General features: G+C 45.7%; 1 protein-coding gene across 3 annotated transcripts in view; it reads left to right on the top strand.

The window, feature by feature from the left end:
* Positions 1-24,676, top strand: part of IRF2 (interferon regulatory factor 2) — an 85,387-nt gene that overhangs the window by 45,656 nt on the left and 15,055 nt on the right. For all 3 annotated transcript variants that reach the window (XM_022570939.3, XM_022570938.2, XM_022570941.3), the window contains 4 exons: positions 7,272-7,371; positions 8,630-8,806; positions 9,125-9,171; positions 17,932-18,049. In XM_022570939.3, coding sequence (XP_022426647.1) covers positions 7,272-7,371; positions 8,630-8,806; positions 9,125-9,171; positions 17,932-18,049 — 442 coding nt within the window. The remainder of the gene's footprint in view (positions 1-7,271; positions 7,372-8,629; positions 8,807-9,124; positions 9,172-17,931; positions 18,050-24,676) is intronic.

Raw genomic sequence — 24,676 nt, 5'->3', positions numbered from 1 at the left:
CTCCTTGCTTCATTTTATTTTTTCAGTTATCTCTCAGATCTTATTTCTTTTTGTTCTTTTCCCCTCATTTACCTATTTTTTCACTTATTTTAAGTGTAACAGTGTATGTATTTGAATGGATCTGAGTCCCTTCTGAAACAAGATGGGGTAGAAGTAAACAGAAATACTTTAAGTAAAGCGTATGCTCACTTCACGTGACCTGTCATATATTTTAAGGTCTAATGGCAAACAATATATTTTTCCAGGCTTGCAATGTCTATTGTGTTTTAGGTTTATATCCTGGAGGGGCTTTGTAATTAGCCTGTTGCAAAGAAACAAACAAGAAGTCAGGTTGCCCCTTGTCCTGCTGGGTTAGCAGGGGCGCATGCAGAGGTGTCAGTAAAGGGGAGATGATAGTCAAAGGAGAGTTGAAGAGACATAGGGTCCTCAAGAACAAGAACAACAATAGTGATAATGGTCATAATAAAACTAATTTGTGAAGTGCAGGCACTTCTCTACGCCAGATCGTGCGTTCACTCCCATAATCCCCACTATGGGGTAGATGCTGTTATTTTTTCCATTTTGCAGACAAGGAAACCAAGGCTTGTAGGTTTAGTGGGATTCTATTTTGAAGAACAAAGTAACACTGCCTGTTGTTGATTTAGGGTGTGAAATTAAAGCAGATGTTGCTGATTTCCGAAGAGAAGTAAGTTTGGTCTTGCTTTTTCTGTTTTTAACACCCACCCACCCCTTTTGGCTGGCTCGATGCAGTGGCGCACTTACAGTGTCACTGCGTCTCCTGCACCAGGTGGGTGCTTGATGTGCTACAGTTTGTTCTCTGTAGTAGGTTGAATGGCGGCCCCCTCAAAAGATAGGTCCGCATCCCGAGCACCAGAACTTGTGGATGTGAACTTATTTGGAAAAAAGAGTCTTGGCGGGTGTAATTAACATAAGGATTTGCGGATGAGATCATCCTGGATTATCCCGCTGGGCCAATCCAACGACAAGGGGTCCTTACAAGACACAGAAGAGGAGACACACATCCACGGAAGAGGAGGCGGAGACTGGAGTGATGCAGCCACAAGCCAAGAACACCTGGAACCGCCGGAAGCCGGAAGACACAAGGGAGGATTCTCCTCAGAGCCTCTGAAGGGAATGCAGCCCTGCTGCCCTCTTGCTTTTGGATTGCTGGCCTCCAGAACTGTAGTAGAATCCGTTTCTGTGGTGGTAAAGCTGCCCAGTGGGTGGCAGTTTGTTACGACGGCTGTAGGGAACTTACACATCCTCGCAGGGTAGCTTCCTCACCGGTACTCTGCACTGAGACTCCTTTTCCTCCGGCCACTGTGCCCGTGTTTTTCGGATAGAGGACCAGAAAGTGAATGGGTGCCTCTTGGTGCAAGTGAACACTTGACCCCTCTCTGGCTCTTGGCTCGTGAGTTCCCTTCCCTGGTACAGAGGGACAGGAGACCGTCCCCTTGTCCTCTGCTGGGCTGGGTGTGGGCCAGGCTGAAGGAAGGAGGGTGTGCTGTGGCTACAGCACACGGCACCACTCAGGACAGCGCTGTGCCAGGAGCTTGTGGGCTGCCTGAGCGCCCAATGCGGACAGAGCCGTGCCTGTCCCTGTAGACCTCAGGTGGCCTCAGGGCATTTCCTCTCCATACCCACAGCTCCCCAGGGCGTCTATTTATAGGTTTCTGCCAACTCAGGCTGGCTGGTGTTCGTCTGTCCACAGAAATATTTCACTCAGACCCTACTGTTATTTCCTGCCCGTTCATAAGCCTAAGAATCCCTGTTCGTGGGCTTCCCTGGTGGCGCAGTGGTTGAGAGTCCGCCTGCCGATGCAGGGGACGCGGGTTCGTGCCCCGGTCCAGGAAGATCCCACATGCCGCGGAGCGGCTGGGCCCGTGAGCCATGGCCGGTGAGCCTGTGCGTCCGGAGCCTGTGCTCCGCAACGGGAGAGGCCACAACGGTGAGAGGCCCGCATACGCAAAGAAAAAAAAAGAATCCCTGTTCATGTTTTGAGTGGTTTGAGGCCATTCCAAATTCTCTTCTCCCACTGGAGCCTGTTGTGACTCCTGGAACACCTGTGCTGTCTGCGGCATTTTGTCATTCACTTGTGCCTTAGCTGTGTTCCAAGTGTCGGTCCTCACGGTGAGGCACTCCAGGCTGGCCGTGCCAGAGGGCGGGTACCAGGGCTGTCTTGATTGTTGCTGCGAGCTCAGTGCCAGGCCTCATGCCCAACACCCAGGAGGTAACATCGTGCTGAGAATGAATGGATGAATGATGGGCGCTTGAAGGGGAGGAACATCAGTGACTCTGTTTTTGTTCTGTTAAGATAATTAGACTTAAGAACACGGGGTTGGCAGCTGTCACGTGTCTCTCAAATGGGGACACCGTCAAACCCAGTGCGTTCTTAGTAAGAGACAAATAGGTGGTTAATTAATGCCTTAAATTTGTTTCCACCTCCTCCTTTCAATACATGAGGGGTGGAGGGTGATGGAACAGGTCCTCTGGGTTCCTCTGGAGGAGCGGTGAGGAAGTTTGGCAAAGCAATATTAGAACTAGTTCTTGAAAGGGGTCGTGGCTTGGGCCAGTTACTTTTTATTATGAATATTTGCAAATAGACATAGTGTGCTTGAATGATCTAATGACTAGGAAGAATAGTGCAGTAAATTCCCATCTAGATTTAAAACTCACATCTAGATTGAACAGTCATTAACATTTAAAAAGGATCTGTGGGGTGTGTGGTAAAGCAGCTCCCTGACACTGTACATCTATAAGATCCAAGAAGGTTTCTTATAGAGCCACAATACCACTATAGGTAATCGTAAATTAATCGTAAGTAATCGTCACTTAAAATGTCATTACTGCCCTGTTCATATTCAGAATGCCTTGAGTATTCCCCAGATATCTTTTTACAATTGATTTGTTCAATCAGAATCCAAAGAGTGTGCGCAGGTTGTGTTTGGTTCCTGACTATGTATGGTGCGCTCTCCCTTTTTTCCGTCTCTCCATTGGCTTGTTGAAGAGACCAGCTCAGTTCTGGATTTGTCCTCATTTTTGCTTGTGGTTTCCCTGGGCTGTTTCTTGAGGAAGGAAGGAGGTGGTCGCATTCAGGTTCACCGTTTTTCTCTTCGCTCCGATTGATTCCCACCCTGGTTTTTTTTGTTTTGTTTTGTTTAATTTATTTATTTCTGGCTGCGTTGGGTCATCGTTGCTGCGCGCGGGCTTTCTCTAGTCGCGGCGAGCAGGGACTACTCTTCGTTGTGGTGCACGGGCTTCTTATTACGGTGGCTTCTCTTGTTGTGGAGCACAGGCTCTAGGTGCACGGGCTTCAGTAGTTGTGGCACGTGGGCTTCAGTAGTTGTGGCCTGTGGGCTCAGTAGTTGCGGCTCACAGGCTTAGTTGCTCCGCAGCATGTGGGATCTTCCCGGACCAGGTCTCCATGTCCCCTGCATTGGCAGGTGGATTCTTAACCACTGCGCCACCAGGGAAGCCCCCCAACCCTGGTTATTGACGTTCTTATTTCTTACCGGAGATCTGCCTGGACCAGGCACCAAGGCCCCTCCCCAAGCCTGGGAGATCATCAGGTAGCTCCCGACCTTTTCCTGCTCTGCACTTTGAGAGCAGGCTTGTGCTTGTGTAAATATCAGGTCATCTCGGAACAAAGTAAGAAGTCCAAACAAAAATAGCAAACGACATCGGAACATCTTGTAAATATTGGGGGAGTGAAGGGCACAGGGAGATAAGAGGACTAGTTTCCGTTTGGGGCCAAGCTGTGTTTGCTCTGCTTTGCTCAAGATCATATCGTCTTCTCAACTCTAGCCGGGCTTCTCTCTCCTGCCTGCAGGTGGGCAGAGGTCTCTATGTATCTAAACATGAGTAGCTCCGCTACTGCATTTAGTCCTTCCATGCACGCTGTGTGTAGACACCAGGGGTGGGGACCCGGCGCTTGGGATTCTGATGGCACAGCCTGATGTCACAGAGTCTACACAGAGCAACGCCCTCCCTGTCCCATACAACCAGAATGTTTACTGGTCAGAATCTCTTTCAGGTTTAAAATGAGTTTTGCCATCTTTATCTTTCAACGTAGTTCTGCAATTTGAAAAACTAGTTAAAAGTTACATGTACTTTTTTTGTTTTAGTTTTTAAAAAAATTTACCATTTTAAAATGTGCAATTCAGTGACATTCAGTACATTCACAATATTATGTAGCCGCCACGACCAGAACTTTTTCATCACCTCAGAGGGAAGCACTGTACCATGAGGTAGTCACTTCCCACTCTCCTTGCCCTGGTTCGTGGCAACCACTGATCTGCTGTCTGTCTCTTTGGATTTTCCTTTTCTGGATATTTCATATAAATGGACTCTTTCAACATGTGGCCTTTGGTGGAAGGTGTCTCTCCCTTAGCACAGTGCTTTAAAGGTTCATCCCTGTTGTAGCACGTATCATACTGTGTTCCTTTTTGTGGCTGAATAATATTCCATTTTATGCATGTATAACACGTTCTTTTTCTGTTCCATCAGTGGGTGGACCTGTGGGTTGTTTCAGTCTTTTGACTGTTGTTGAGTAGTGCTGCTATGAACATTCATGTATAAATGTTTGCATGGACAGCTGTTTGTAATTCTTTGAGTGAAATTACTGGATCATGTGGTAATTTGTGTTTTGCTTTTTTTGTTTTTTTTTTTTTTGCGGTGCGTGGGCCTCTCACTGTTATGGCCTCTCCCGTTGCGGAGCACAGTCTCCGGACACGCAGGCTCAGCGGCCATGGCTCACGGGCCCAGCTGCTCTGCGGCATGTGGGATCCTCCCGGACCGGGGCACGAACCCGTGTCCCCTGCATCGGCAGGCGGACTCCCAACCACTGTGCCACCAGGGAAGCCCTGTGTTTAATTTTTTGAGGAACAGCCAAGCTGATTTCCAGAATGGCTGCGCCATTTTCCGTCCCCACCAGCGATGTGTGAGGGTTCCAGTTTCTCCGCGTCCTCACCAGCACTTACTATTTTCTGTTTATTTTTTTAAAAAATTCTAGCCGGGGCTTCCCTGGTGGCGCAGTGGTTGAGAGTCCGCCTGCCGATGCAGGGGACAAGGGTTCGTGCCCCGGTCCGGGAAGATCCCACGTGCTGCGGAGCGGCTGGGCCCGTGAGCCATGGCCGCTGAGCCTGCGCATCCAGAGCGTGTGCTCCGCAACGGGAGAGGCCACAACAGTAAGAGGCCCGCGTACCGCAAAAAAAAAAAAAAAAAAAAAAAATTCTAGCCTTCCCAGAGGATATGAAATGGTATCTTGTTGCTGTTTTGACTTGCATCTGCCTGATGATTAGTGATGTTGGGCACCTTTTCATGTGCTCATTGGCCATTTATTTATCTTCTTTGGAAAAAGGTCTATTCACATCCTTTGCCCATTTAAAGAGGATCCATGGTGGATAATTGCTAGGTTCAGTCATTACTTTTGTGGTTTCATGGTTTGAGCATGGTTTCTGGGAAACTAGTTTTGGGAGGTGTGTGTGTGTGTGTGTGTGTGTGTGCCTGCAGACACGCAAATGCTTGAAAAGATCTACTTATAAAATCAACTTTGTGTCTTAGGAGATAGATTTCAGATTGTGTCACCCCAGATCTCCTTTGTCCTAGAAGAAAGTACAACAGCAGATTCTTTAAGGATCTGTATCTTTAAGCATAAACCTTTAGATTCTGGTTGTGTAGTTCAGGAAAAGTTCTTTCACTGAAATAAATTCATTTGCACGTTTTTCCCTTTCATGTGAACGTCAGAAACTGCATTAAGTGATTTTGCCCTCTTATTTTCATCTACAGTAAGATATAAAGTTTTACTCAGCCCTCTTCTGATCACTGCCCTTTTGAATCTGGCCAACCTGAAACCCTGCCCTCTCTCAGTGGATGATACAGCATGAACAAGGAGGGAATTATGAAAAATCTCTCGCTTTCAGTTCTTCTTTACTGACCAAGTTTTAAATACATAGAATTTTCCCTTTTAACAGTTCTGAGGAGATCTCAAATGTTCTGACATATTTTTAGTTCAGGCTTTGCAATATGTTCTGTGGGGAGGGCCAAGTCCCTTTTGGGTCGGTGGGGACCGTTTGTATCTTGCATTGTGTGAGACCAAAGTGGTGGAAAATCCCTACTGACATTTTCCTTCCTGATCCAGTGTATTGTGCAGAGATCCGTATACCTAGAAATTATCAGACCTACCTTAAGAGCTTAAAAAAATATGGTTTTCCTGGGTTTTAATCTCCATGGAGTCCAAGTCAACAGATCTGTTGTAGGACAGGAAATCTTCTAAATCTAAACCCTGGGAGACGATGGGTGATATGAATAAGTGACTGAATATGGGATTACACGACCTCGGTTTTGAATTTAGATACTTACTACTATAAGTTCCTTGGCTAGAAAATTTAATTCTGTTTCTCAGTTTCCTCAACTGTAAAGTGGAAAAAATAACATACGCACAGCTCGTTAGGGTGTTGCAAAAACCAAAACTGAGACCACGTGAACATGCCAAGTGAACCAAGTTTCACATAAGTAGTTTTACTACAAGTGTGACTTTGTTTCCAAAGCACTGGTTTCTAATCATATGTTTGCCAGGATTGATTTTAAGCAATTTTGAGTTACCTCTTGGGATATAAGAGAGATGGAGAGGGTCTGCTATAAGAAGAACAGTACTCGAGGGACTTCTTTCCAGAAAAGGAGTATCATCTTCGTATAATTGGTACATCTTTGTTTGTATTTATTGCTATTTCATGCAGGGTAGTAGACACATAGGGATTAGAACAAAATCTTTTATTTCTGTTGGCTGCATGAGCAGATTGAGATAATTAGTCTCTGTGACAATGGCCTCAGACACCCCCAACTTCCCTTTAGCGGCAAAGTGAGTGTTCATTTGGAGAGTTGCCTAATTTTTAATTTACCTAAGGCAGAAGGAGTTCCTCTTTACCAAGTGATGGGAGTAGATGATAAGACTAAGCATTAGAAATTTCAGTAAATGGCCAGTTACCTGTGTTCCTATAAAGGAAAGGAGGCACATTGGCATTTCCCAAATCATCACCGTTGACCTTGGAATTTATTTTTATCCTACCAGACTCCACTTGCCTCTCAATCTCACCTGGTAGACTGTCAAGGTTTGGGGCCCAGTGGGGAAGTAGGTTTGGTTTACAGTAGATACTCAGCAAACCCAGTGATACTTAGCAGGGAATCTTACTAGCTAGAACTAGCTATAATCCTCTGCAATGGTGGCCTGAAACCCAGGGCTGCAGTGCTTATTGATTTATTTTTTTTTTCAGGAAAAGAAGATCTTTCAGATCCCCTGGATGCATGCAGCTAGACACGGGTGGGATGTGGAAAAAGATGCACCGCTCTTTAGAAACTGGGCCATCCATACAGGTATTAACCCCGCATTGTTTATGGAGCCCGGCACTGTTGCTTTTTTGTGGTTGTTTTCATGCCCTTAGGTATAAGTGACAAATTAAATTGCAAAATATTTAAAGTGTACATTGTTTTTTGGTGACAATGTTTAAGTTCTACTCTCTTGGCAAATTTCAGTTATACTGTAGACTGTTAGCTATCGTTTATTTTTACTACATATATAAAATCTCCTGGCTTATGACTTCATGAAAATAGCTCTGATAAACCTGGGACTTGTTCCCAGGCACATCTAGGACACGTGGGGTACAGCCTGCATCACTCAGAGGTGTTGCTCGGGCTTTCCTGGTGGCGCAGTGGTTAAGATTCCGCCTGCTAATGCAGGGGACACGGGTTCGAGCCCTGGTCTGGGAAGATCCCAGATGCCGCGGAGCAGCTGAGCCCGTGCACCACAACTACTGAGCCTGCGCTCTACAGCCCACAAGCCACAACTACTGAGACCTGCACGCCTAGAGCCCGTGCTCCGCAACAAGAGAAGACAGCGCAATGAGAAGCCTGCGCACCGCAACGAAGAGTAGCCCTCGCTCGCCGCAACTAGAGAAAGCCTATGTGCAGCAACAAAGACCCAATGCAGCCACAAACAAATAAATAAATAAATTTATTTTTTTAAAAAAGAAGTGATGCTCAACCCATTCCATAGAAAACTTAGTCCTTAAATTTCCTGTAAATGTGTTTTTCTGATGAAGTTCCCCAGGTGTGTACCAGGGGAATATAGAACTTATTTGTTTTGCGTCGTATAAACTTGGGTCAAATTTATCTCCCCCAAAGGTAGTCAAGATTATATTTATTTATAACAAAATTTAACTAGCCAGCTATTTGCAGGAACGGACTTTTACTTAATGTTTGAGAGTCAGATGAAAAAGAGACCTTCCAGTTGCCTGTGCTTGTCAGTCTGCTGGCCTCCTAGCTTTGTCTCTTCCTTACCTTGATTCTCCGTTCTTCTACCATTATAATTTTCTCTCAAGCTGTTTCGTAGAGCCAGGGTGACCAGTTTGTCCCAGTTTGCCTGGAACCGTCGGGTTTTAAAACAGAAATTCCTGCATCCCAAGAACCTGATCAGCCCCAAATAAACCAGGAGGTTTGCTCACTGTAGGTGTGGCCTAGAATTAAAAGGGTTCTCTGTACTACCTGCCAGCAATCCTGTCTCCAGACATTTTTACTCTAGAAATAATTTTTCCCCTCTTTTTCTTAACCTTGATTCTTTCAACTATTTTGTTAGGAAAGCATCAACCAGGAGTAGATAAACCTGATCCAAAAACATGGAAGGCGAATTTTCGATGTGCCATGAACTCTCTGCCTGACATTGAAGAAGTCAAAGATAAAAGCATAAAGAAAGGAAACAACGCCTTCCGAGTCTACCGAATGTTGCCTTTATCTGAACGACCTTCTAAGAAAGGTAGATAACGATATTTACTGACTAAAACAATGATTGCTTGATATACCTTATAGTGCCTTTGTGATTTCTTTATTTCCACATCTGTAGTCACAGCAAGGATACAACCCTCGTTCCCGTTGTGGATGATAATTCTGCCCTTACCTGGCTGGGGAAAATGACTCTCAGGGCCCCCCAAAAGCAGTCAAAGAAGCATTTGGGATCTTGGCCATATACAGATTAAAGCAATAAGTTCATTGAGAGTTTCAGAAAGAATTTAACTTAGGGAAAATGCCTCTCTGTTCTTCATGAATTAATCCAGAACTATTTTTGTTGCCACAGGAAAGAAACCAAAGACAGAAAAAGAAGACAGAGTGAAGCACATCAAGGTAATCTTTGTTCAGAGAGGAGGCCAGAGTTGTGATCATACTAATGATTCATATTCTGTCTCATAAAAATAAGTGATGTGATCTCTGTGAAGTATTTAATCTTGCTTCTTTTGCTGTTGTGTTTCATGTGCTTTACACGTCTCCTCTTTGGCATGTACCCACTTGTAGACTCAAGTACACACATCCCCTGCTTCATCCAACTTCCCTGAGCAATTTATGAATGAACTCACAAATCCAGGCTGAGCTTGACAGTCTCAAGCCTCCATCTGGTCCTTGCAACTGTTGCCAGCATGTCACTTAGTTCCAGCTAAGCTCCAGCAACCAGCTACTATCTGATGATATTAAGTAGATTTTCAGGCCATTAAATATTTTTTAAAGTATATTAAATAGTATATACTTACATTAGAATGTATTACCTATATTTATATATATGTATTGTGTTGGCCAACTTTTTGGCCAACCCAGTATGTGTGTATGAATGTATGTATGTGTGTATGCATGCATGCATGCATGTATGTATGCATATATTCCATGACAAGCCATTAGTCTGGGGACACAGAGGTCTGTTCAAGCCCTCTATTAGTGTGGATCTCAATAGTTTTTTTTCCTGCTGCACTATAGAACCAGCTTTCATAACTTCCAAAAGTTTTCCGTAGGGATGCGTTTGTGTGTGTGAGCTTTTCAGTGGGCTGTGTAGTCTGAAATCCACTGCAGTGTGAGGGTCTTTGTGTGTAGATTAGGTGGCCCTTGTTCAATAGCCAGAGAACTGCCAAATATCCCATGCAAAATCGAGGGTGAGCTCAAGTTGCCAAGCAAAGAGCAGACACTGCAGTCCAGACTCATAGACCATCAGAGAGAAGATTGTCTGTTTCACTGTGCCCTGTTTGCACATGAAGAAACAGAGGCTCGAGAGAGTTGAGTGACATAGACCCAAGGGCAGTGGAACATGTGGCCAAGTTCACACGGTTATTTAGAACTGAACTTAAAAGAGATGCCAAGCATTCTGGTTTCTACTCTAGAATAACTCTTGAAGGAAAAACCAAATTGCCCAGACAGCACAATGTTTAAAAGCAAGCCACTTAGTCAAAATAATCGGAAAAAAATACCCAAAAAATGTACTTCAGTTTGAATTGTGAAGGTAGAGGGAAAACTTAGGTAAACTGTTAAAGTTTCAGACACATTTACTCCTGCAACGGAAAATCAATTTTTTAGCTAGAGTGTTTTAGCAGTGAGACCTCCAGTTTCCACTTCCAGTATTTTTAGTTGGTGACTTATTTTAAATATAGCATAGTATAGGCCTCATTTTGTTATAACTTTTTATTATGGAAAAACTTTATACAGGAAGGAGGCAAGTGAGTCAAACGTACTTCATAGACCATCACCCCGATTTCAGCATTAATCAGCTCGTGGCCATTTTGTCTCATTAGTACCTCCCTCCACTTCCATACATCCAATATGAAACTGCAGATGTTCAACCATTTTTGACTTACAAAAACAATTTCATATGGTTCAGCCCAATATTTTAAAGCAGATTCCAAACATCTTATTTCTTTCATGACTACGTCAGTATATATCTTTAAAAGATAGACACTCTTTAAAAATAACACAGTATCATTATTGCATCCGAAAAAATTAACAGTAGTTCCTCAAAAACATCAAATATCCAGTCAGTGTTCAAATTTCCAATTTGTCTCATAAGTGTCATAATTTTGATACAGTCTGTTTACTTGAATCAAGATCCGTATATGGTCCACATGTTGTGATTTTTGGATATGTCTCTTAAGTTTTTTTAACCTATAGGTTTCCCCTAGATTACTTTTAAAAAATTTATTTTTTCTTGGAATGAAAAAAACCCTGTTATTTGTTGTATCAAGTTCCCCACAGTTTGGATCTTTTTAGGGCCTACATTCTGATTATTGTTGTTTAGTCAGAAAAGTGTAACTTCCACAAATATGTGATTTTGAAGAATCTGCTATAATCATAAGTACAACTATATCATATTTGCTACTAGTTTCACAGCATCTAGCTCAGTGCCTGGTACAGAACAGATAATTAATACATATATGATCACTGAATAGATGAATGAGTATTTGTTGACTAAATAGATGTATAAATAAATGTAATATATGGGGAGGAGGGAGTGGGGGGTTTAGAATGCAGATTTAATTTTGCAATCTCAGTTAATGGAGAAATGAAAATGGAGTAACAGATGTTCACTTTTCAACCAGCTTTGCTCTAACATAACCACCAGACTTCACTGAATATCAGATGCCATCGATTGGAAGATGCACCGTTATTTTATGTATCTGTAAGCAAGAAAAAACTGCTTGCAGTGAAATCATGACACAGAATTGATTAGAAGGCACGTCCCATTTCAGGGGTGTGGAAATGTGAGGAATGTGCACCTTAGAATTGATGACACATGGTGTTCTTGTAAGTAAAGGACATCTGCAGTCACATCACCGATGGCAGTGTTTTCCACATGGCCGGATACCGCACTGACCCAGGGAAGCAAGTGAGAGATTTCCTCTTAGGTGCAGCCATGTGGGGCCCAGCAGAGAGTACAGTGAGAAATCCTCCTGTGATGTAGACGTGGTCAGTGTCCGAAACATGGCCCTCATAGAGACATTGTTCCTTCAGCAGAAGACAGGTGACTTTCATCGGAAAACTTTTGAATTTAAATCTACTCGCATCTGTCCTATGATGAAGCCTCAGAACGTGGATAAGGCGAGCGGGCTCCCCAGGTTCTGTGGTTCTCATGACTGCACAGCGTTCATGTTTCTGTAGAGTGGTTCAAAGTTAATTCTCTAGGTTGTCTGGAATTATATATATAAAGGACCTTATCCTTACTGAGCTATTAATACATTACTTTTTATTATTTGTCAAACACCTAAGCTCTGAGTTTTCTGTTCTGTGCATATATATATATATATATATATATATATATATATATATATATGCAACTGGATAGACTAGGTTGGTTTCTTCCGCAGAGAAAATTTGTCTTGTATGTAGTAACTAGGTATGAAAATTTGCTGTTAAAACAAGCTCTTCCCAATCTTCCTTTAATTCAAGTTGAATTTTTTTAAGATACCTGAAGAAATCCTAATCTTTTTTTAATTAATTTTTTTTATTGGAGTAGAGTTGATCAAGTTGAAGTTTTAACTAGCAAAGGACGTTTAGAGCACACAGGCCCACTGTCAGAATATTTCTTGGGCTATTCAGGCAATTTATCTCTGTGCTCTTTGTCTCCTCCCTAAATAGCTTCCCTGAAACTGGGAGACCCAAGGTTCCTTGACCATGTAATATGTGCAGAAATGCTGCCCCTGTATCCCCTGATGTTCTCTTTGGGAGTATATGCTGTGCACTCAGTGAGCCATCTTTTAGTTGAACTAAGCCCTGCCTGCGTGGAGGTAACTGGCTGTCTAAGGAAATAAGAGTAAGAAACACAGTAGTGAGCTGTATGAGATGGGACATCATCAGAGCATATTGGTGTTTCAGAAAATGTCACAAGGCCAAGATCAGTAAGGACAGAGGTGGATAAAGCAGCGAGGCGGTAGCTGACGTTTTGGAGCCCCTACCCGGTTCTCAGCTCTGATTATTATCTCATTTAGTTCTTCCTGTGATGGGCAGGGTTTCTCTCTTTCGCATACGTGGGAATGGAGGCACAAAGATGTTGAGTAATTTTCCCAGAGTTGCTCCACTTTATGGAGTTGGGATTTGATTCCGGGTTAGTCCAACCTCAGAACCTGTGCTCTTTCACTGCCCTCAGTGCCTCTCAGCCTCTCGGAAGCTGTGGGCTCTGATCCAGGCCTCGGGGGACTCTCCAGTGTATTGGTGGACATTCCCCAGCACCAGATCGTACGTGAAGCCCTGGAGATCAGAGCTGCTGTTTGGTCTTCGCTGGATGAGTCAGGACACCGGCTTCATTAGAGCCAGAGCCTGAGTGAGGGTACAAGGGGAAACAGAGGCATGTAGGTAGGGAGGATTCGGAATTAATACTTCCTGCCTCAGAGGATTGTTTGCAGAGGACATATGCGTGCTTCGAAGCTGTGAAGTGCTTCCAGATTAAAACATCGGTGTGATGATGGAAAACATGATCAGGGACTGTCTCTAATGTCACTTGGTAAAGACTAGGACTGATCTGTATTAGTTCTGAGTGCAGGCCCCTGGGTGGAGGTTACAGAAAAGCAGGTATTGGCTGAGCAGAACTTTCTAATAGAGCTCTCACCGCCCACAGTGACTTGAGCTGGAATATGCAACAATATGCTCCCTGTCACTGTCCAAAGACAGGCTGAATGACCGACCACCTGTCAGGGCTGATACTGGAGTGATCTTTCCATGGGTTGCAAGGGGTCTTCAGTTTTTAAGCCTCACGCCGGCAACCCACCTGAACTTTCAAGAGATGAAATCAGAGCTGCCCTGGAGGGAGCAGGTGGGGGGCCTGCCCTGCCCACTCTGGCGCCTCGCTTTCCTCCTGGTAGCTCTTGGGAGGACTGCTCAGAGCGCAGTCTGCAAACTGGTTGGCAGAGTAACCTCCGTGGATGCTTTTGTGAGATAAGGCACAGCTGAACTCCTTGGGAAGGCTCTGGAGCATGGAGGGGTTGATATTTAAGGGAGGTTTTTCTCACCGTGATGGGAAGCAGCGGATGGGGGCAGAGACTGCAGTAGAGAGTTTAGGTGAAGATGGTGGCAGTTGGAATGGAGAGGAGACATTTCCCTGGAAGAAGAGGTGGGAGGAGGAAGCCAGGTGTGGATCTAAGAGGTGGCCCTGACTTCTCAAGCTTCCTGGAGGGGATGTTGGGAGCAGAGCACGTTTTGTGGAGAAGAGGGTGAGTTTAACTGTGGACGTGGTGGGCTAGAAAGGGCAGAGGGCCCTCTAAAGCAGACACCAGGTGGACAGTTGGATCTGACAGGCACCGAGCTCGGGTGAGTGTTGGACGCCAGGTGTGTGGTCATTTGCCCAAGAACGATGTTGGAGGCCGTGGGAACAGATGCCTTCTCCAAGAGGGAAGCTGCATGAAATGAACGCGGAGACCCAAGGAGAAGACGAGGAGAAAAGCCAGGCGAAGAAAGAAGCCTAGGGGAAGTTGCAGTAGGAGCAGTGAGGAAGAGAAGGGAGACGGCCTAGTTCCAAGGGAGGGAGGTGTCCTAGGGCTGGGCGGGGGGCCGCAGCCTGTTTCAGCTGCACTCCTGTTCTTAGTGGCCTCGGGGCCTCCGAGGTATAGAGTGTGCAGTTCCCCGGGCCGACTTTGACTTTCATGAAGCCCAGCTGTCAGCCTGAGATTTTGTTGGTAGAGAGACCTAGAGATGCCCTTAAATTTGGCTTTCAGGAGACTGGCTTTGCACAGATGAATTAGGGCCTTTCTGGAGGTTGGGGATGGGAAATGGTCTTACAGCCATTATATTTGGCCTCAAAGGAGGGGACATGTAGACAAGGGCTGTGGCAACAGAATGAGTGGCCTTGGTTGTCCTCTATTCGGCCCACCCCCAAGCCCCTCCAGCAAGCATGGCTTTGAGACCAACCAAAGGAATATTATTTTAGAGGTCTAAGGAAGGCTGCCCCTGCCCCTGCCCCTGCACGCTCTCCTGTGCTGGTTTGCTTTTGCCTAAAATCCCTTAAACTGTAGAACAAACCTTGGCTTCTATAATGAGAAGAAAGGTTCTTGGGCATGAATATTTGGCAGAGTTAATAGATCATGGAGCGGTCTGAACCCAAGTACAATCTGTTTTTTGGTTTTCTTTGGGGCAAGGTGATTTACAGGAGAGCCTATATCTAAAGTAAGAAAGGGAACAGAAAGAGGAGGCTAGTTCAGGATTCACCAGGACAGGTCATGGTACAGCCAGGCGGGGGACAGGGCAGGAGTGGGCATCACAGAGAAGCAGAAGACTCTGTGGGCAAAGGCCGTTCGTGACCTGCAGGATCTCTCTGTACATGTTCCGTAGAGAAATGTTCACCCATTTTCTTAATTTGTGCTCCTTGCTTTTTAAAAAAAACAAAAACAAACATAGTTTAGGTTTCGATCTTCCTATTCTAGTCATTTCAAAAATTTCAACTGAGTGTAGTGAAGGTCCCTGGTTTTCTGCACCCTGGATGGAGACCTTTCAGGGAGGTGCTGGCTACATTTCAGTATACAATCTGCTATATTGTCCTTCTAAAACCAGTGAGAAGGTTTGCACTGAAGACTTGGAGATCGGCAGGTTATTTTGGAAGTGGGGATGGGAGGAGGTAAAACAATGTTCAGAGTAGTCCAACTCAGTCTCCATTGGTAGAGTATTCTGTTTCGTTACAGGAGTGCAAGAGGCAAGGTGGGGATCTGGGGAGTAGAACGATGTTGAAAATAGTTCGGTCTCAATCTCCATTGGCATTAGTACAGGATCCAAGGGTTTATTAAGACAGAAGCTACTGGAATTGGGCCATGTTGCCTGACCAAAGATGTGAGTTCAGTTCCTGTATCTCCTCAGAGTAAAAGCAGTGTGGTCTTGGAAAACTAATTTCGTCTGTGAGTCATAGTTTTCTCAAGTGTAGTGTGATAGAAGTATCACTTGCCACTAATTACACTGTAGATCATGTGAAACCCTTTTGAAGTCTCCAACTGAGAAATCAGAATAATTTAGGTTTTTAAATATATGCAAGTCTGACTCCCTCATTACCTTTATAAGAAGCCTAGAAGCAGAATGAGTGAATAATAACTTGGCAACAAAAGAAACCCACGAAAACGAGCAGTTCTTTCCATAATTCCTTAAAACGTTCTTAGTTCCTTTTGGGGAATTGAAGAGGTGGAAGGGAGAGAAGATGACACGTGGGGCATGATGGGGGGTGGGGTGGGAAGGGGGCCATTGAGGAAGCCAGGGAGAAGGATGCCATCAGAAAGGTGGAGAAACAGATAGATTTTGTTGCCAAGGATGGAGAGTACAGGCCTTCCTGTTGGATGTCAGAGTGTGGGGTTGAGGGAAAGAGACTTGCACAAAGGTCACTGGATTTGGGATAGTAGCGTCTTATTGGTGACCTTAGATATAGGTGCCAGGTGCATATTTATCTCATTTAATCTTCCCATTATCCCTATGACGTGGGTCCTGTTACTGTCCTCAGTTTACAGCTGTCCGCAGCATCCTAAGAGATCACTAAAGAGGCTAAAGTCCTATAACTAGAGGAAGACTTGGACCCCAGGCTCATGTGACTCCAAAGCCAGGCTGTCTCACCACCCCGACCCCAGGAGCTGGGAGCTTGATTCCACAAGTGGAGTGGCAGCCAGACTGCAGGCTTCATGGTGGTGCAGTGAGGAGGTGATGCTGGGAAGGCAGGTGCACAGTCAGGAGTTTGCCTCTAAGGGAAGAGAAAAGTGGTGACTCAAGTCACAGGCAAGGAAGTTTCTTCCCAGAAAGGATAAACTCTTCGGAATTTGTCAAAGAGATGCTGCAGGAGAAAGGGATAAACATTCTGCCCAGTGGGGCTGTCCTGGGCCCTTCCTGGATTCAACCTTTGGTACATCTGGTCAACCCTGCCATGTGTGATTTTTGTTTGTTTATTTTTTTGAGAACTGAGCTATACAGTGAGGTGATGTCTTTGAAGCCGTGGTTATCATGGCGGGAATTTGCCAGGTGGGATTGGGAGGGAGGGTGTAATTTCCCCCTCCTTCCCTAAGATTTGCTGGGGGGGTGGGGTTCATCATTGGTTCCAAGCAGCACATAAATTGATAAGAACACCCTGCATGCCTTGCAGCATCCACTCTAAATTTTTCAAAGCACAGTCATATCCACCTCACATGACCTTCCGCTCCTGTCTTCTATTCTTTCCACCCCTCCACCCTCCTCTCCAGTTTGGTCTCCCCAGGAGTTGTCACGTGTGGCTTTTTTTGTCTGATTCTGTTGCTGTCATAGACGCCAGTGTAACCTCCCCTTGAGGAGAAGCTCTCTCATCAAAACGCTGAAAGTCAGTGTGTACTCCAGCGCTGGCTCTCCCAGAGCTGTTGGCGCGTTCAGAGGTTGGAGGGCTCTGGTGCACTTGAATAAAGCAGAATTGAGAGCCAAGCTTAGGAAGAGGAGTTTGCTCTCCTAGTTTCATTAATATGAATGTGTAGCCTCTTGGGCTGCATGGGCATTCGGAAGGCATGCCTGCGGAGCCATGGGTGTGGGCTGTTTCACTGGACTCCACGGGGTGGCGGAGGCTTTGGCTATGAGTCTGGCCCGTGTGACCGGCCACCTGCCCCCGACCCTGGGGCAGGATGCTCAAGTGGCCAGAATCCAGAGCAAACCCTATCCAAGAAGAATTCATCCACCACGTCCTCTGGATTTCGTCCTTGGGCTGATAGTTGAGGCAGAGCTTTTCCTCCGAAGTTATAAAAGAGGTGGCAAGATTCCTCCCTTAGAGAGAAAGCCAGGAGCTGAGTCTTACACGCACCCCTCCCTCAGAGAAGGATGAGTTGGGATCTCAGCAGCAAGGTGCTTTACCTAGGCAGTAACACAGCACCGCTTAACCCCAGGGCTACCTTGCACAGGGATAAGCATTTCAGGAGGGCAAGCCAGGTGCACGGATACCGTCTCCTCCAAGGAAAAGGAAAGAAAGGGAACCCTTGGCGAGACACTCTACGCAGAAATGTGCTTCTTAAGCTCCAGGCTGATTTAAAACACGTAGGGAATGCATTTGGGAGACGAACGTGACCTTGGCATTAAAGAAAGTGGACGGAGGGTAGAATTTAAGCTAAGCACAGGGAGGGAAAAGGAAGTGTTCTCAATTCTTTTTTCTTTTCTTCTTCCTAGCAAGAACCAGTTGAGTCATCTTTGGGGCTTAGTAATGGAGTAAGTGATCTTTCTCCTGAGTATGCGGCCCTGACTTCAGCTATAAAAAATGAAGTGGATAGTACGGTGAACATCATAGGTAAACTGTTTTGACATCTCATTTTTTTTATACGCACGAGTAGCTCCCTGGGGTCGAGAATTTGTAAAACGTGATTTGAAATAACGTAGTCAGCGGGAGGAGGTCTTGGAACCATCTCAAAATGCAAGTTCAGGCCCCCAGATTTCAGGACTGAAGGATAAAGGCCTTTGAGGATCAGGTAAAGGAACTGAGGCAGATCCGCCTCAAAAAAATAGGCAGATGAGATGGGGATGCTCCCCCCAGCGGCTAAGGATTAGCGGTTCTCAATCGTTCAGTAATTGGTCACGTGGACAAAAGTGTTATTTCTTTAACTTGGGAACAAGGAGGGGGGAGACTGTCCCTATGAGTCCTCCAGGCCTGCCACAGGGGCGGTGCTCATCTCTCAGATGGGGAAACAGAGGCACGTGGCCAGAGGGCACCCTGTGATCCCACAAAGGGTTTTGAGTGCCTTCTGTATACCAGACGTAGCGCTGTGAGCCAGAAACAGGTTGGGGAGCAAGGCGGGCCCAATCCCTAGTTTCATGGAAGAAGACACATAATAAACAAATAAAAACTGCACGTAACAACAGCATTACCGTGTGTGATAAATGTGCCGGAGGAAGAGTGGAGAGATGAGATGACACCAGTGGCTGAGGACCTGCAGTGTGGGTCCCGATGCAGGAACACGCTCGAAGGACTAGAGGGAAGGCCGGTGCTCGTGGGGAGGGCGTGTAAGGTCCCTCAGAAGGGAGGTGGGGCGGGCTTATGGGGACCTTCGAAGACCCTGGGAAGGAGGTTGGGTTTTATCCCCAGACTGCTGGAGGGTGTGGGCTTCTTTTGTTTTCTTTTTTTTTTTTAAGTTTTAAAAAATCGAAGTATAGCAGATAGTAAAGTACCCAAATGTTTTCCATACACACACCATGGAACACCACCCCCGGAGGCTTTTAGGCAGGTGGGTGACAAGTGTGAATTATATCTCAATGAAGTCCTGCTGGGATGCTGCCAAGCACGGATGGTAGGGACTCTTTGCAAGCGTGGAAGAGGCCCAGGCTTGACCTTGTATTCTGACTCAAGCCCTGGAATCCAGAACCTCGGTTTCTTTGCCCGCAATACCTTTTGGTTCATTACATTTTGTTCCATTTTGTAAACAATTAGGGCTTCTGATGCCGGTAAGAACAGGAAAAATCCTGTTCCAAGAGCAGGCCTCACATCTGAGGACCTTCATTTGTGGGTTCTCAGCTGAGTAGGGACAGGAGGCCGCAGCCTCCTCTCCTTCCCCTGGGCTTTGGAGTTTGGAAGTAGAATCACATGTGCAGGGTCTCCAGCAGCGTGCAGCGTGAAGAAAGAATGAAGCCTGGGTTGAGACTCAGCACGTGCTGTATCTCATGTCAGGATGGCCATGGCTTCCTCACAGGGCTCACGTCTGAATGGGGCACTTTTGCATAGAGACAGATGGCCCTACAGTCATTTTGAGCCGAGCGGACTCTCCGAGAGTATCTTTCTCACTTCCCCTCTGGAGTGAGGCCACTTGCCTGACCGGAAGCCCAGCTCTCCTCCCTCCTGGGCCCTTTTTTCCACGGCTGAGGGCTGCTTCCCCAGCACCTGGGTTTTTATCATCCCTTTCTCAGCAGGCTGTCCTCAGAAAGCCTCTGCCCACTGAGCCCTTTTTAAAAAGGAAGATAGTTGCCGATCTCCCAGGAGCGCTTTCTTAAGGTTCAGCTTATTTCGAGGCAGCTGGCTGGCTTTTGGAGCTCCCCTTCATTAAGGAGGTGAACTCAGCCTCAGATAAAATGCCAAACAAAAGCCAGAATTGGACCAGTTTTCTTTACCTTTTTTTTTTTTTAACATTTTGGTTGAGCCTTCAGTAGGTAAATTCTCTGCCAGGTCGATTGTTCATTGCCCTTATGGTATGATTGGGGCTACATGGTGTTGGTACTAATTTAATGAGTCATTATCCTGGGGCAAAGACAAAGGCCAGGTTTGGTTAGAGAATCACCTACTGGATTTAATGATTCTCTTCCTAACAATAAAATCATAATGGATGGCAGTAAAATGAGTTTGAATATCTCTTTCTAATTAGTCAGTGACCCTTGTGAAGGTATGTAATGATAGATGAAGTGGATCTATGCAAGTATTTTAAAGGAGTGGGTAATTTGTGATTATTACTAACAGTAGCACTAGCTCGGATTTTAAACCCTTCGCAGAGCTTTGTCTACACTCTCCCAAGTGACCAGTAATTAGCCATCCCAGCCTCTGCGATGTGTGGACCGAGATGAGAAGTACAGGGGCTCTGATTCCAAGGCCACTGTGGCATTTGAGAGATTCTCTTTCGGGCTCTCTTTACTTTTTAAAAATTGCTTTATTTAAAAACGAAACCATTTCTTGCTTTCCATTCATTTGTCTCTAAACCCAGAGTTCTGGCCAGTTTTGTATCCAGGCACCAAGATGAAAACCTCAAGATGTTTTCATTCTGCTCTTATAAGCCCATGTTTATAAGATTAAAAATGGGAGCTGAAACGAGTCCTTACTACGAGAGCATTTTTCTCGTTGTCAGTAGGCTCTGTCACTAGGGAAGTAGATTGAAAATCAATATCTTAATCCCTTGGAGGCCAGCCACCCAGTACACTTTTATTCTGGAGGAGGGGTGCTGTTTGGTAAGTGAATCCAGTAAGGGTGTAAAGCACGAAATGTCCTTTTACCCTGACAGATGAACTCCTGCTGGATTGCTGCTGTGTTTTAGTTTTATTTCTGCGGCAAATCATGGCAGGAAAACACACACACACACACACGCACGAGTGTGCACACGCCCATGGTCAATGGGCAGTGTCCTGGTCTTGCCTTCTTGTCCAGAACAGCTGAATGTACATCCAGATTTAGCAGGCTGTGCGCTTCAAGCAGGAGGGCAGCATCTCACTGCTTAAACCAGGTCTTTTCACGTTTCGTCTCTCCCTCCTGTTTAAATGCACAGGTCAGCACCTCCAAAGATCTTCCCTGCTATCCCTTTAAGGGGAGGGAGAAAAAGACTCATTTTTATTTTTACTTTTCTTTCACATTGAATTATTTTGTGTGTGTGGCAACTTCTGTTTTTAGGAAGCGGAAGAAGCCAGCAAACATGTTGGATTGTTCTGATAATACCCTGCTGGCCTCTTGCCCAGGTCAGCAGGGCCTCTGCTGAGCACTATTGAAATCACCTCCAGGCCAGTGTGAGAAGTTAGCAGGTGCGGACATTCTTTCTCCCTGGCCTAGGCGGGGCTTCATAACCCCATTGTGTTTTTTGATAAAAGGTAACCCCACCCTTCAAGAAAGCAAAGATTGCTGTGAAATGAGGGAGGCTATTCATGACCCTGAAGTAAATCAAGCTGGCCTTAGGTGACTAGACATAGACAATTAGGAAATAATGTAATTTGAATTCTGTCCATTTTGGTGGCCCAAAATGCACCTTCTAGGATGTACCTTTTTCTGGTAGCAGAACAACAACAACAACAACAACAACAAAAAGGAGCAAAACAGATTCACAACTAAGAGACCAAACTTAGGGCACCCCCAGGGCCTCACGGTCATAACTCAAGCCTGGCAGCCTCTGGTACCAGAATTCATAGTGACTCGACGATAGCCAAAGGTGATGCCAGGCTGTAGAACTGTCTTCAACTTTTCCAGATCCTTTGTTCCCTGTTTTGTTTGTTTGCTTTTGTTTTTTGCCATTTTCTCTGGTGCTTAAGATATGAAAAATTCCATCTACAAGATAAAAAGTAAATTTGGCGTGGTTGTTTAGATGGAAGGCACCCCTCTTGAGAAGGAGCGAGTGAAGGCTTTCCATGCTGGTTCATCCCTCAGGAGTGGGGTCCAGCGACAAGGCATCCAGTTTTCTCAGGACCCCTAGAAAACTCTTAGCAATAGGAGAGTCCATGTGAGGTGTGAACCCAGATCTCACAGTAAACCCAGACACAACCGATAATACATCTTGTTTTTCTTCGGTGAACTGGACCTTGGAGAAGCCAAGGTCACAGAGATGAGGCTGCATGGGATGTGCCCTCGGTCACCACGTGCACCGGCAACCCTGGGCAGTGGACATGGAGGTTTTTTCAACCTTTAAGGGGTTTTTATTTACCCAAGAAAGCTGCCAACTTTTTACGAGGCTGTATATATTTTTCTGCCTTGACACCTCCACCTTATTTATAATTAACTATCGAATCCTGTCTTCCCCCGTCCTATTCCTCAAATCCGTCCCCTTCTTTCTATTTCAGATGCGACTCCCAGTCACCTTCGTGCTTGCCTCAGCTCTGCTTCCATGCTGCCCCTTCTCCAGACACAGTCATTTGTTAAAAAATGCCAGTCTTACCATGTCACCTTTGCCCCCAAGCCCCCAGGACAAAGACCCGCATGTCCCCAGTGTCCTGGTGACCTGGCCCCTGTCCACTTCTTTTATACCTGTTTTTGAAGTCGAATTACTCTGAACAGTTGGACTTCCATGTGCCTATCCAGCAAGAAAGAGAGGTTTGGGTTGTGGGTTTTGTTACTGTGGGGTGGACGCTATAGCTCTGTCAACCCAGCAGAGTAAGGAAGGGGCGTTCGGCGGGTCCGTCGGGAGGGGTACGCTGCCAACCCATGAGGTCTTAGGCAGGTATCTGCTACCAGACCATTGACCCTTGAGACACGGTGACGAACTCAACTGAGATTTTACTAGAACGTATTATTTGCCCCCCTTTATAGCAGAGCAGTATGTGATGATGTTTCCTCGTGTACCACACCCTGCACCCACGTCGACCTGTCACTGTTGAGGCAGGCTGGCCCCTTCTCTGAAAGTACTAACCCCGTAGAGACTTGTGTCTCCCACCGTCGCCCTTGGATGCCTAAAGCGAATCATGGCCAGAGTTTATCTTAAAAAAGAAAACAGAAAGAGCACCAGATTAGAAGTTAAAAGACTGGGGTTCTAGACCTAGTTCTGCAGGGTTTTATTTATCACGTGATCCTAGGCAAACTCCCTCACCTCTCTGAGACTCAATTTCCTCGTTATCTAAAGTGGAAACGAGGGGACTTCCCTGGCGGTCCAGTGGTTGAGACTTCGCCTTCCAATGCAGGGGGTGCAGTTTCAGTCCCTGGTCAGGGAGCTAGGATCCCGCGTGCCTCGCGGCCAAGGGACCAAGGCGTAGAGCAGAAGCAGTGTGGTCACAAATTCATTAAAGACTTTGAAAATGGTCCACATCAAAACAAAATCTTTAAAAAAAAATTAAATACAGTGGAAATGATAAAAACTGATCCCACCTACCTCACAGGATTGCTGTGAGGACCAAATGAGTGTAACAGAAAACTCACTGTGTGGTTAGAAGGTGGTAAAATTAATATTATGATTGTGGTGTTATCAAATCATATTAAAATATATTTGATTAAGAGACATTGCCCCCGTCTGTGCTGTGTCATCAGGGCTGGTATTCACAGTTTAAATTCTCGAAGTTTCAGATCAGGGCGAGAAGAAATTTCTCTCCATGGCAGCATGCAGATGGCCGGCTTTTATAGGCTTTTATCTTGACCCTGCAGCTGCCTGAGTGACCTTGGCAATTTACCCAACCTCCCTGGGTTTCAGCTGCAAAGTGATAGGACCAACCCACCTTCACAGAACTTTCCGGTTCCTAATAGCCTACTTTTAAGAGCTTTCTCTGAGGCTTGGGGGCAAGTACTTTCGCAGGTGGAGCCCTGCGTTGTCAACAATTGTTAATAAGGTAAGAATGACCTTTTAAGGAATCAAACCAGTTCATCAGTAAGCAGCCATGAATAATATTGTTGTAAGTCTCAGCACCGAGGTCCAGATAAAATTACATGCCTGCGGGGGCCTCTTCCTGATGCGCTGACCTTCATAATCTGGAGAAGCTTAGTGGATTTCTAGCTCCCTAACCGTTCAGGAATTTCCTTGGCACCCAGTATAGAACTGTTGAAAAGCAATTTCACTATTGGTTATGAGCCCAGAGTCTTATTAAGGTGAGATTTGAAAGGTTTTATCCTAAGAGGGGCTTAGAAAGCCCAGGGAAACTCAGTTTGAACTTCCTTAACTCTTTCTTTCAGGGAGACGGTGCTGTTGAGAGGGAAAGCTGAATTTGCCTCCTGAGGCTGCCACTTTCCGGCTGTCTGACCTTGAATTAGTCCTTGAACTCTTCGTTAGTTATTTAACTCTCCACGATGCTTTTCCTCCTGTCTAAAATGGGGTGATAACTGTGTCTTCCCCGTGGAGTTGTGAGGTCTGGCAGGTGATAGGTCAAGGTGGGAAAGACAAAGTTCGGGGCCCAGGAAATGCTAGGTTTTGTTATTATGGGTTATCAGTCATGAGGCTCTAGCACCTAGAGGGCTCCCACTTCTGACCTTATGTGCTGTAGCAGTTTGCTAAGCTTGCTATTCTTGTGACTTTTCATTTGTTAGGAGTCAGTGGCACTGTCTGTGTTGTCCCTTAGGGCAAAGTTTGGTGGTTCAGGGGAAATCAGCTCTCATCTATCTCCATAGATGGATAAAGAGAGAGAGATGGATTAGGGCTGGTGCGTAAAGCCCTTCCAGAGAGCATCTCACATGTTGGGGTTTCCCAGCTTCTCTCTTGGACTTGCGACTTACGAGTTCAGAAGTTTCTAAAGTGCCCTCAGTCGTGTTCAGATGGAGAGCAGCGGT

Source organism: Delphinapterus leucas, chromosome 21, assembly GCF_059928025.1.
Source record: "Delphinapterus leucas isolate spDelLeu-1000000601 "Yukka" chromosome 21, BTC_Dleu_Yukka2, whole genome shotgun sequence".
Lineage (NCBI taxonomy): Eukaryota > Metazoa > Chordata > Mammalia > Artiodactyla > Monodontidae > Delphinapterus > Delphinapterus leucas.
The sequence above is the reverse complement of the archived record's forward strand: the minus strand, read 5'-3'. Positions and strand labels throughout refer to the sequence as shown.